At 39.9% G+C, this 12,382-nt stretch overlaps 1 protein-coding gene across 3 annotated transcripts in view; it reads left to right on the plus strand.

Annotated features, from left to right (window-relative positions):
- MYLK (myosin light chain kinase) overlaps positions 1-12,382 on the plus strand; it is a gene marked incomplete at its 5' end in the record, with an annotated part of 136,959 nt that overhangs the window by 112,750 nt on the left and 11,827 nt on the right. For all 3 annotated transcript variants that reach the window (XM_084209727.1, XM_084209728.1, XM_084209729.1), the window contains 2 exons: positions 3,596-3,813; positions 9,142-9,265. In XM_084209727.1, the coding sequence (XP_084065853.1) occupies positions 3,596-3,813; positions 9,142-9,265 (342 nt within the window). The remainder of the gene's footprint in view (positions 1-3,595; positions 3,814-9,141; positions 9,266-12,382) is intronic.

The following is a 12,382-nucleotide window of genomic DNA, read 5'->3' on the forward strand; positions in this document are numbered from 1 at the left end:
ATGCAAGGACAAGCAGGTTTTTTTCCTGGCTGGAAGTTCTAAGTAAGACATGAATTGTTTGAGGCAAAAGAGACTATATGTCTATTTTGCTTCCTTGGCACTTGCTTAGATTATGTGCAAACTACTACTGCACTGGCATATTTCAGAGATGGGATTTTACAGCCCTGGAACTTATGTGCAGGAAGGTGTTTTTATTTTTAAATTGAGCAGTTGAGCAAACTGCCGATGGTGAGGGAAGGGAACCCTACTTAGCTTGGAACTGAGAGCTGGCAGACCTAATGGAAAACAGGGAGATGTAGAGAGTCTGGAATAGCATATGGCTTTACATTCCATTAGCTCCCCCCTGACAGCAAAGGGGGTTTACTCTTTAAAAATGTAGAAAACTGCAATCAAATCTGAAGTAGTTTTATCACCCAGCCTCAGTAAGATGTGGATTTAGTCTGGGGTGAACATCTTCTCTGGTATTTGAGCCCCCCTCAACATTTCCACTGTGTGGAGCAGCAGCAGAGCAGGTTTGGGCAGCGAGGAGCTCATGTGGCACCTCGTGCCAGGTGACTTGGTAGCCTTTCTACTGTCATGATAGCCAGATGACACAATCCCAGCCCAGCAGCCGCACCTGTATTGATAAAGAGCCTCCAAGGGATCATTTCTGCTGCAGCAATTAATTATAATAATGATTAATAATTAATTATAATTATAATTTTATATTTCTTTGCATCTCAAAGAAGTTGTGGGAAATAGCTTTAAAAGTTCTTACAATCTAAGCTGTTTGTTTCATTTCCATCAGAGTTTAAATGCATGGATTTCAAATAAATCAAGCTCACTTGCAATCAGTCGGCTTTAAATCAGATTTTAGCAGTGACTGGCATTTAGGAACTCCCCTTCTACTCAAATTGATGAGAATTACCCTCTGATTTTTCTTCCTGTTATTTATTCTAAATTGTTCATTTTAATTTTATTCCCACACCTTTCCTGGAACCTTTTAAACTTCATTCTCTCTGCCTTTAATATTTCTCATTATACTATTTTATATTGTTTGATTTCATATTCAAAATGAAATCAGATTTTTTTATTATTACTTTTAAATTAAACACTATAATGATATGCTCTTGCCTGGAAACCATTCCATCTAACATTTACTGGAAGTCAGAGGCAAATCTCAGGCATTTCCTTTTCAAATATAGGAACATATTGGTTTCACCTTAAATCTCAGTGGAATAAGTAAATTTGAAAATAGTAGCATGTTGTCACTTTAATTCAGGACTGGGGCTAAGTGCCTCAAAGTTTTATATACTTCAGACAGTCAGTTTATTTTGACATAGAACAGAAGGAGATTATTGTACTGCAAATTAAGATTATTGCAGTAAAACTAGGTTCTATCATTTGATGTGATTAAGCTAGTACAAGTTAATTGGGTTTTTAATTTTTTTCTAAGGTAGATTTTTAAAAATGTGGTTGAGGATTGGCCTGGGCAGCTCCAAGGTAGAGTCTTCTCACTGGACTAAAACCTTAGATGAGTATTCTGTGATTCCATAGATAAGAATATTTTTCTATATGACTCATGTAGAGAAGACTGAGAAGAGGAGAATCCAGAAAAAATAGAGATTTGGATTCTGAACTAGTTGTGACTGAACAAAGCCAACTTCTCCTCCAGTGTATGTGCAGAACCTCATTCACATTGATTTTATTCAGCTTCTCAACCTGGCAAAAATCAGACTGGATTTGGCTCCTGATATAAATGCAAGAGTATTCATCCCATAAATGCATTGCTGTTTAATCTACCATTGCTACCAGGGTGTTCAGAGCTCCCATGGTAAAAACAGCAGGCAAGTGTATTAATAGTGGTTTATTTACAAAAACACACTAAAAAGTGGGGCTTGAGACAATGGTACAATTTCTGAAAAGTGTTCCTTTTAGGGATCTGAGAAGAGTGGCACTTTTATAGTACAAGTAAGTCGTCACTATCTGCGTTAAACGGTCAGAAAGAACTGGTGCATTCTAGTATGAGGATGATTATCATTTGGAGTTGCAGAGTACTCCACATACAAACATTTTGCCTGCAGATGTTTTCATAAACACCCATATTGGTTAATGTCTTAGCAAAGCAACAACACACTAGATCCCCTGAATGTTTATTCAACAGGTTTGGCAATACTATTGCTTTATGTTACAAATGTGCTCTAATCCAACATAACCTCTCAGTTTGTCAAGCACATGCTCTTCTTACTATTTTCATATTCATAGGAAACCACAATAGCATTTCTAATTACATATTTTCTGAAATTTTATAGCCAAAGCAAGAAATGCATCCAGAACTTCAGATGTTTCAAATTCAGTTTGGATCATGGGGGATATAATCATGTATCTGGCAAGCTGCAAACATGGCAAGGCTGCCTTTCAGTTGCGTGTTGTCCTTCTGTAACTGCAATGTGCAATTGCATTTGGCAATAACCATGAACGCTGCAAAGTATTAAACCATATAAAGACCATGGCGTGTTTAATTTCTAAAAGCAAAGCTGCTCTTCACTATGTGCTCCTTTCTTTATGGGTCATTCACCCGCAGAAAGAAAAAAGTATTTCCCATCTTTGGATGCAAGCAGATAAACCAGTTGAGTGATTAATCAAAATTTAAAAAACAAAATAAAATCAACAAAAAAATTCCAAAGGAACAAAACAAAACACAAACTCAAACAAAAACAGAACGAAAAAACCTACCAAACCCAGTAAGCCACAACTTAAATTATGCTTTATTAAATCTAGGTTTAAAATGTCCCACTTCAGTTGCACAAACAGTTCAATCCAGGAGAAGCTACCCTGGAAAGAACAATTATTTCACATCCTAAATTAGCATTAAAATGGAATTGACCTATACGGAGTGTGATCAGGGCTCAGCTAAAAATACCAGCACAGAAAGTGTTGTGGGTTATATCCTTCTCCTGTCATGGCTGAGGAGGAAATTCCCTCTGAGCTCACTTGGGTCAGTAATTTACCCTTTGAGCTTTGCATTCCAGTTAACCATACCATCAGAATTCTTCCTCCTTCAGCCTTAGTCACTCTCAATCTCTCTTCTTCCTGAATTTCTGCTCATCTGCTTGCAATTTTGTCCTCTTTCCCTGGGACCCACTCCACGTATTTTAGTTTTATTTCTAAATTATGTTATCTACACATGTTCACTGCTGGATCATAGGAGGGAAGGGAGAAGTGGGAAGTGTGTGCTCAGAGTTTGGAGCGGCACTACGAGCACGTGTCTGCAGGGTGGCAATCGCAGAGCACACACTCCACTGTCAGCTGCAGGTGACACAGTCCTAGAGGCAGGATGTAAACCCCTCCTGCCTGCAATGACAACATTGGTGTTTCACAGTCCTCACCTGCAACACAGATTCAGAACAGAAAACATCTATTGATTTATACCACCCAAAGAGGAGATTCTTCCCACGTGACCCTTGTGTCTATGGAAAATGCCATTATAAAACACAGATTGCATCCTGAAGTGCCTGCTGCAAGCTGGAACTCTCTGTATTGCTGTGAAAAGAAAGCCTGATTATTCCCCAAATGAACATGTTACAGAAGTCTCTTTTTATTCTGTCTTTCATAGGGTTTCTGGAGGAGAACTCTTTGAACGGATCATTGATGAAGACTTTGAACTGACAGAGAGAGAGTGCATTAAATACATGAAGCAGATTTCAGAAGGAGTTCAATACATTCATAAGCAGGGTATTGTCCACTTGGATCTGAAGCCAGAAAATATCATGTGTGTCAACAAGACTGGTACCAGCATCAAACTCATTGACTTTGGTCTCGCAAGAAGATTAGGTAATCAATTCTCTGCCTATTTCAGTATCACAAGGGAAAGGGCACAACAAGCAGTAATTCATGCTACCTATTATATGGAGAGTAAATACATGTTTCCTATAAATATGTCTGGGTTTAGGAAAAAATAGAAAAGGGAAAAAGAAGTCATTCAAGAATGCGAGTAGGGCACCTCATCTTTAAGAGGAGTTTGCAGTGGGGTGTACAGAATCTATCTGTTTCCACAGCACGATATTCCTGTAGATTCTACCTAAAATACACATTAATACTAATATTAAAAAACATTTACATTTGGTACCATAAAGCACTAACTCTCTAACTAAATACTTCATGAACCTTGAAACTTTTTTTAACAGCAGAAATTAAGGCAATGGTCTAGAAGCCTTTCAGATAATTACAGTAATTTTACATTTTCCTGTCATTCTTATCATTTCTTATCTTAAACAGCAGGATATTGTCATACATGTTAAACATAATAGGAATTCTATAAAGAGCTGTGTAATAGCAGTACTTAAAAATAATGCAACAAGGGGAAATTGCATTTGACAAGCCCTTCCTCTTCCTACACTGCTATTTAGCTGCTTTCTATCATTCATTTTGGTCTAAGCTTCCAACATGATCTGCAACTTGAAAGCTAAAGACCTCAGAGGTTCTTGTCTTCATATTGTTCAGCTCTAAAATTCAGCCCTTCAGTTGTATTTTCAGTGTTAAACAATACCAACATCCCACACTGATCTTTTTTCATCTTGTATTTTCTCAAAAGAAATAAAAATCATTGCAGGAATTAGAAGGAAGAAAAATAGTTTTTGAACCTGTTACACTGGGAGAGCTGCGATTTGTTGTTGTCCTGACATTAATTGATTGGGACAACTTATATGAATTCCTACTCTCTATGTGACAGGGTCCACAGCTGGATTCCTGCTTGAAATCTTTTGCCTTCCCTCTTTGAAAAAGTATTAATTTAAAAATTTTTAATACTTATTTAAAACTAAATAATGATTTTTGGGAGAGTACAAGTGAAATACTACCACCTACCTTTTGTTATCCTTCTAAATGCAGCTCATCCTACTTCTTTTAACACTTAAGTAACAGACTACTGCATTCCCAAGAATATAATTTTACTACAACAAACTAGGAATGGTTTGTTGAATAAGGGAAAAGAAGTCTGCTTTGAAAAATTTTAGATGATGTTCTGTTCCAAAAGTGTATTAAATTAATCTTGGTCAAGATCACTGCCATTTCTGTTCCTTCACCAATATAGAGTAAGTAGTGTTCTGGGAACATGAACTGATTTAGTTCTTGTTCAGGAAACAGATGAACTGTTAACTAAGTTCCAGTGCTGGTATTTTTGTTTGAGAGGTGTGGGAAAGATTTCAGCCCATGATGTTCCAGCTGTCAGCCTGAAAACTGTACATTTACTGCTGCACTGAGTGGATTTCATCAACAAGAGATATAAAGTAAACATGGAATGGCCTTTTTATAGAAACTTCTTCAGCTACCTTTTTTACTTCAGACCACAGTTGAACCCACATTTAGCACACAGAAGATCCTGTTTTCAGCAGCCTGTTCACATCCACCAGCTTTCCCCCTTCTCTGGTAATCTTGTGGCATCACAGTGCAGGCATGGCTGACAGCAGCTTGTGAGCTGCTCCAGTCATGCCATAGGTAGGAAATCTCTAAACTCCAGACAACTTCTTTCAATGTAGAAGGATGACAGCTGTGGGCACTAATGCTGATTCTGATTTTACAGTACTGTACATTCATTTGGCTTAATATGCTGCTAATTCTTGCCAGGTTCCATTGTAGGTATTTGCTATTCATCAGCCTGCCATTCTGGGTAACTCCATCGTGGGTGGCATTCCTTAGGAAGAGAAAGGTCCTTTCCATTCAATCCCCAGCAAGCATAAGCACTGTTTTAATTGCAAAAAATAATTGTAACATTTCAGTTCCAAGAGCAGAAAGCAACTTTTACTGTTTCATTTACTTACAAAAATAGCTAAAAACACTTCACTAATGCCTGCCTCTTGCCAGTTGTCTTATGTGGCGCACTGAGGGCACATTCCTCCTCCTTCTGTTCCTTCAAGCTTTGAGACTTTGAAATTGCCTGTCAAATTCACTTTGACATTGATAGATGTGGGATTGGAGCCCTCATCCTACAGACCTGAACCTGACTGAGCAGAAACTGCTCAGCCAAGGGATTGCTGAAGGAAGCAGTGGCTGATTCTGCGCTTCAACTTCTGAGATTTAACTTTTTGTAACTAATACAAACTAGTGGCTCTAAATATTCAGTGTCTTGATCAGCTTTAAAGATATTAGGATCAGCTCCTTCTGCAGTCATCTTCTGCAGCTAATTAGTTCCCTTGCACTGTCAGGAAATACCAAAGCTGCAGTGGGATATTTTCCTGACCTTTTTTGGTGTGCCGAGGAACACATGCAGAAAATTGTTTAAGATAAACTTCTTGAGGAGAAAGAGAATGGGTTTTGAGTACTGTAAAGATATATTTTTTAATCAGTTGATTATATACAGTGTCAGCAACAGTTTCCAGCTAGCTTGTCAGCTTTCTGTCTGAACTAAGGGATATCCAAACACAGATCTTACTTGTGTGCTACGCTTGTAAACAAGTGGGTAAAGACTTGATACATTACTGCAGAGAAAGGGTCTTACTCTTTTCCTCTTTTTTCTTTTATACACAGAAAATGCTGTGTCAGTTGTTTCACACTGTATGTTTGCACTCAAATGCCATGTTTTCAAAAAAAACCCCACATTTCTCTGACCTGTGGGCAGCACATTTTATACACCAGCCTTTTGAATACACAGTTGCTCATGGTAGTTTACACAGTGCACAGAAAAGCCTCCAAACTTGGATGTGAAAATCTGAGCCTGAGATTTAGATGATCATGATGAAGCTTTTAGAAAATAGATTCATTGTGATAACTTTCAGTAATTTCTTTTAAGGACAGTTCGAAAAAAAATGTATGTGTTGACTTTAAAATGAAGGCAGATGGGAAAATGGGATCTTAGGCTTCCTGTTGGCACTTCAAAAAGAAAGGTGCTCTCTCACTCCTCATTGCCACTGTGGAGAACACATTGCCCTTCTTTTAGGCTAAGTTATTTTATTTGCCACGTTAGAAAAAGTATCATATGTTTTGGAGTAAGAAAACTCTGGTTATGTGACTATAGGGATATTGTGCAGTACTTTTTGAACGTGCTTTTTAAAGGATAGTCAGAGAGCAAGAGGGTCTTGATGTTGGTGAATTTGCATGGATCTGGGTAATTTCCTGCAGCTGCTCCCAGGCATCCTTCTCTCTGTTTCTGTCTCTAAAAATGGTGGGAGCAGTGTATAAATGAGGTTTCCGCAAATAATTTTCTATAACCATACCTGACCAGAGCAAAAAAGGGTGTCACAGCATTTAAAATGGGAAACTGGCACAACTGCAAGTAAATTGTTGTGGTTGTGCTCCAAAGTTGCCTCAAGCATGGTGTTCAATCATTAGGCAAGTTATTATCCCCATAGATGTTTCAGATTTCATTTGGTAAGTTGGGGGTTTGGGTGCCTCAAAGGAGCACTAGCTCAGGTGTTTGACTGCATTTCATGAAATGCTTTAAGAGCTTGCAATGGAGCTAAGTTTGGGAGTGGAGTCTGTACTGGGATCAGTATTTATGTTGCAAAACTTGGTAAATTAAGTTCCAGTAAATAAAAATAGTCTGTTCAGATTCAGTGTTGTGGATAGGTTGCTTCTTTTGTAGACTCCTCAAAACTTTGATTTGCTGTTGTTTGAGGATTTTTTAGCTTTTCTCTTGACTGCAGAGCTGCAAACCCCTGTACTCCTGGTAACCTTAACAGAAGCAGGACTGGAATGTGTTTCATCTGTTTGCCTTCCCATCCATATCTGTTTTGTTTAGATGGTAATCTCTTTGGAGAGCAATGGTTCTTCACTAGGACATTCTACTGTGCCTAATCTGGCTGCTGCTCTTGCACAAAAGATAAACCTAATGCAATCTCACTGAAGGCATACACTGATGGTTCAGGCAGACGTGCAGACTGGACACGAGTTTCTCAACCTAAATCCAAGCCTGTTTCAAGTCAGACACAACTTATATTCTGACATTTTTATATTTTTACAGTACAATTCCATTACTGGAATGTGGGGTTTTTTTCCCCCAGTACCTAAACTATTCCTTAGTTTCCTTTCTTCCGTACCTTGCTTATTCTTTTCTTCTTCCCATCAGATTTAGAACAAGCACTGATAAAAATGAGCCTGCTGAGATTTGCCTAAGAATTTTTAGCTTAATGACTCTGTGTTTCATACTATGCTAGAGAGTAGACACATCACTCACTTGCACACTGGCAGCATAATCTGGCAGCACTTGGTTTTTCTCTTACCTCCATCACTGTATTTTCCAGCAGGGCAATACTAGTGGGTCAACACAAGAAGAATGTCAAGCCAGTTCATGTCTCATGACCTCATTCTTTCAGTTCATATTGGAAGCAGTAGCTTCACTGTAGATCCCGTTAAAAGCATCCACAGAGTGTTTAAGCAAAGCAAATCTAGAATACCTGTGCTACAGGCCAGCTGAACAGGAGTTTGGAGCAGCTGGTGACTGACAGCTGGTGATTTGTGCTTCCCCTTGACCACAGGTGTGCTTGTAGGCAGCCTGGTTTTGAGAGCATGCCCAAGTCCAATTTTACCTGTGGGGTAATGATCCTACTGGTGCACATCATCTGCTCCTTCTTTTGTTTTACTGTTGGCCTCACTTCAAATTTGAGAGGCATGCAAACCACTATTGATTTTCTTTCCTGTTTACACTAGAAGAAAATGTATTGAAATAGTTATTTTCTACTGTTACAATTTTATCATGACTGGTTCTTTTTATCACAACATGCAGAGCCCCAAGCTTTGATAAATGTTCAATAATTTATGAAAACTGTAGTTTATTTCTGACACTGGAGTGCTGCAGTTCTCTTGTGCAACTGCTAAAGGGATGGAGGCTCAAATGCTTTTTTACTTCAGGACATACATCTCTGAATTAAGTACTGATGTCTCTCCTTTTTCATAGATTTGGTCTTGTGGAAGCTCCTTGAAATAGGAACCTTTTTATGTGCCTTATACAGTGTTGTGTGCTTGAGCATGCTTAATAAATAATTCTTTCTTGCTAGACATATATCAGCTAAGAAAACAGCAATCTAGGCATCATTTATTTCTTCTGATATGGATCTCTAACGAAATCACAAATATTAGGACAAATCTGGTTTTCCAGTTACTGGGCAAAAACTGTTTTTTAAAAATCTCTATGCAGCAGTTAATGGTTTTCTCTTTCATTCTTCACAGAAAAGGCAGGCGATCTGAAAGTTCTCTTTGGAACACCTGAGTTTGTGGCTCCAGAAGTTATAAACTATGAACCTATTGGATATGAAACAGATATGTGGAGTATAGGAGTTATCTGCTACATTTTGTGAGTACTTTTCTATTCTTGAATTCACAAATCCTGACAGTTGCTGAACATACAAAATTTTCATGAGTTTCTGAAGTTTTCAGGGCTTTTTTGTTGTAATTAGCAGCTCCAGTATGTTTAATGAAACTTTGCTGCTCTCTGAAGGGTGCAATTGGTAAACTGCAGAACTGGCAGTTCTGGAAATTCAACTATTTGGTGTTGTATCTTTTACATCATAAACCAGCAACGCTTTATCTCATTTAAAAAGACAGTGTGACTGTTTTATTATTGAACTATTTTTCCTTTCCAGATGTTAAGAGAAATATTTGAGCATGCACTAATAACCAATAATTTCTGTTATTTTATTCCAATAGAGAAAACTTTTGAGAAATTTTGTGGTCTCGTGGGACACACTGAAGTATCCCAGTATTGCCATATCTGTTCACAGGGCATTTTAATTTATTACCAAGCACAAGCCATTGTATAAATACATTTTGTAAGCAGCATGGATTAAGCTTGTGGAAACACTTTAGCAGATAGTTGGCTGCAGCTCTTGGTTACATATTTGAGTATTACATTTGATTTTATATATTATTTGATACAGCATGTTTATAAACATCAGTGAATCTAGAGAAATGTATATGGAAATAGTATCTCCATGCCTAGACCAGCAAGTGGTTTTCTTCCAGCAGTGATTTTACACATTCAATGCCATATAGACAAGTGAAAAGAGAAGCTTTGTTGGGAGGATGGTTCCTTCTCCCTTGTTCCAGCTCCAGTAGTAAGTCAGTGGCCGATCTGCTTTGCATTGCTTCTTTTAAAAGACTCCTCTCAACGCCTTTCTTCCCTTATTAAAGAGCGGCTATCCTGCCCCTTGACCTGGCAATGCACAGTTGTTTGCCTCGCTGTTACTCAGTCGCTCTCTACTCCTGCTTTTCCCATGAGCCTGCACTTGTTCATGCTCTTCTCATTCCCAAACCAAGCAACACAATTTCCTTACTTGGCCTATGCAAAAGCGACCACATCAACTCCCTCTTGTTCCCAGCAAGGCCTCGGAATATTTCTGTTATCTTCAGTTTCAGATGTGAAGCGTACTCCACGCTTCAAGGTCGCTTCGCTCTGCCAGTTTATTTACAGGACTTCTATTTTCCATTCACTCCCAAGCGCTTCTTTCTCTCTCTGGAAGCTCCTTTGGAAGGTTCCGTAGCTGCAGTCAGGCAGCCCACCCAGGAGCAGCGCGATGACAAACGCCCGCGCTCCGGGACGGCAGCGGGCTGGCGGCGCGGGCACCGGGAATCGCTCGGTGCTGCAGCGCCGCCTGCAGCCCGCCCGGCCCCCGCCGCATCTCGGGGAGCTGCTCTCTCTCGGGGTTGCGATTTATCAACGCCCCGGGCGGGTTTCCGTGTGCTCCCGGTCCGAGCGGCGAGGCACACGTCGGGGCTGGCACCGAGCGTCCGGGGAATGCAGCCAGGGCTGCCGCTCCAGGGCGGCGCTGCTGGGGAGCAGCGGCCTCGGCTGAGACAAAGCGAAGGGAACAGTGGGGAAAAGGCGACCTGTCTGCCAAAGACCAGTCTGCTTCTTCCCAGGTTCTCTGTGCCAAGCAGGGTAGTTGGATGCTGCACCATTCAGCTGATGGGGTTGGGTGGTGTTACACCCATTCGACTGATTGGATATGCATTGAGAAATACATTATGAAATTACTTGTTTGCTAAGGTATATTTAAGATCATTTAACCCATCACGAGGGAAAATCTACATTGCCCAAACACAATGAAAAATACTTCTTTTGATGCATTGCTATTGCCACAAAAATGATTAGCGGTGATAATCAGCTTTTGTCTTTCTCGCTGTAAGAATAAGGTAATAGAAGTTAGGGAAGACCCATGAGTCATCACTTGGACTTTACCTCTCCACCCCAAACTGTTCCCAATCTCTTAACTTTCTAACAGCCTAACTATTTTCACAGACTCCCAACTATGAGCCATTATCCAAAATGAACTATCACATCATCATTTCAGGATGCAAATGAAAGTCAGTGAGAACTGCGTCTCTCTTTAGTTGCAGCTCTGCTTTCCCATTTTGATTGTAAACTCAGATCGACCAAATCTCACGCCTGAAGCGCAAGACACACCTGGTGTCTGTCTCACACAGAGAGTCATCACTGTGCCCATCACCTGGGCATGTGCATCCCCTCTCCCCTGCCGTGGGAGTGGGGCCATGCAGGCAGAGGAGAGCACTGGACATAAGGGCAGCTCTGCTAAAGGCAGCTGATGGCCCAGAGCTGCTGTGCCCACCCTCTGTCCCAAGGGAAACAGCAGGGAGCACACGACAGCTTCACTTGACATAACACCTCCCTAGAAAGGGACTGCCATGGAGAGTGTTCCCATGATGTGCTGCACAACAATGAATACAAAGTGGCTTTAGCAGAGAGCTGCTAATGTGATCTCTGTGAGTGAAGGGTCTTCCCTGCAGAGGAATAAATGGTTGGGTTGTAATCTTAAGTAGGAAGCAGGGTGACAGCGCTCCTCCAAAACCCTGCAGCAAAACCTCTCCCCAGCCCTCTGCTATGCAGATGTAAGTACAGATATTGCACTCCCTGCTGGGATACTGCATCTGTCTTCCTTATGGCAAGACTGATTTAATTCCATCCTACAGTTCATGGGTTCCCTTTCCACATTTCTAAACTACATATTAAATCCTTTTTATCTTCCTGGATAACTTATTCAGTCCTGTCTCTTCATCTGTCTTTGTTCTTCCTTAAATTTCCGTTTGTATTCTCCACCTCATGTTTTTTATCTTCCACTTTTATCTTGTACTCTGTCCTGTTCTGCATCACAGTACTGTTCCACATACTTAAGTTGATCTATTGCCTTTGAAATAACAGGCCACAAATATTATAGCTTGTGTATATCATCTCCATTTATGTCTATTTCAATGTTTCTTTCTGCATTTACAATAATCTGTATCTAATGAAGGTTAAACCTCCTGAATTCTTTCCAGCTCTTTCTGTTCCATTTATTCTTCTGGGCATTGCTGAATTTGCATGGTTTTTTTCTATTTCTGGTTCTTTTCTGATCATCAATTTGGATAGTCATTGTTTTGAATATTTAGTAATCTGAAACAATTTCTAGGTTTTGTT

The sequence above is a fragment of the Fringilla coelebs genome (assembly GCF_963513975.1).
Source record: "Fringilla coelebs genome assembly, chromosome: 7".
NCBI lineage: Eukaryota > Metazoa > Chordata > Aves > Passeriformes > Fringillidae > Fringilla > Fringilla coelebs.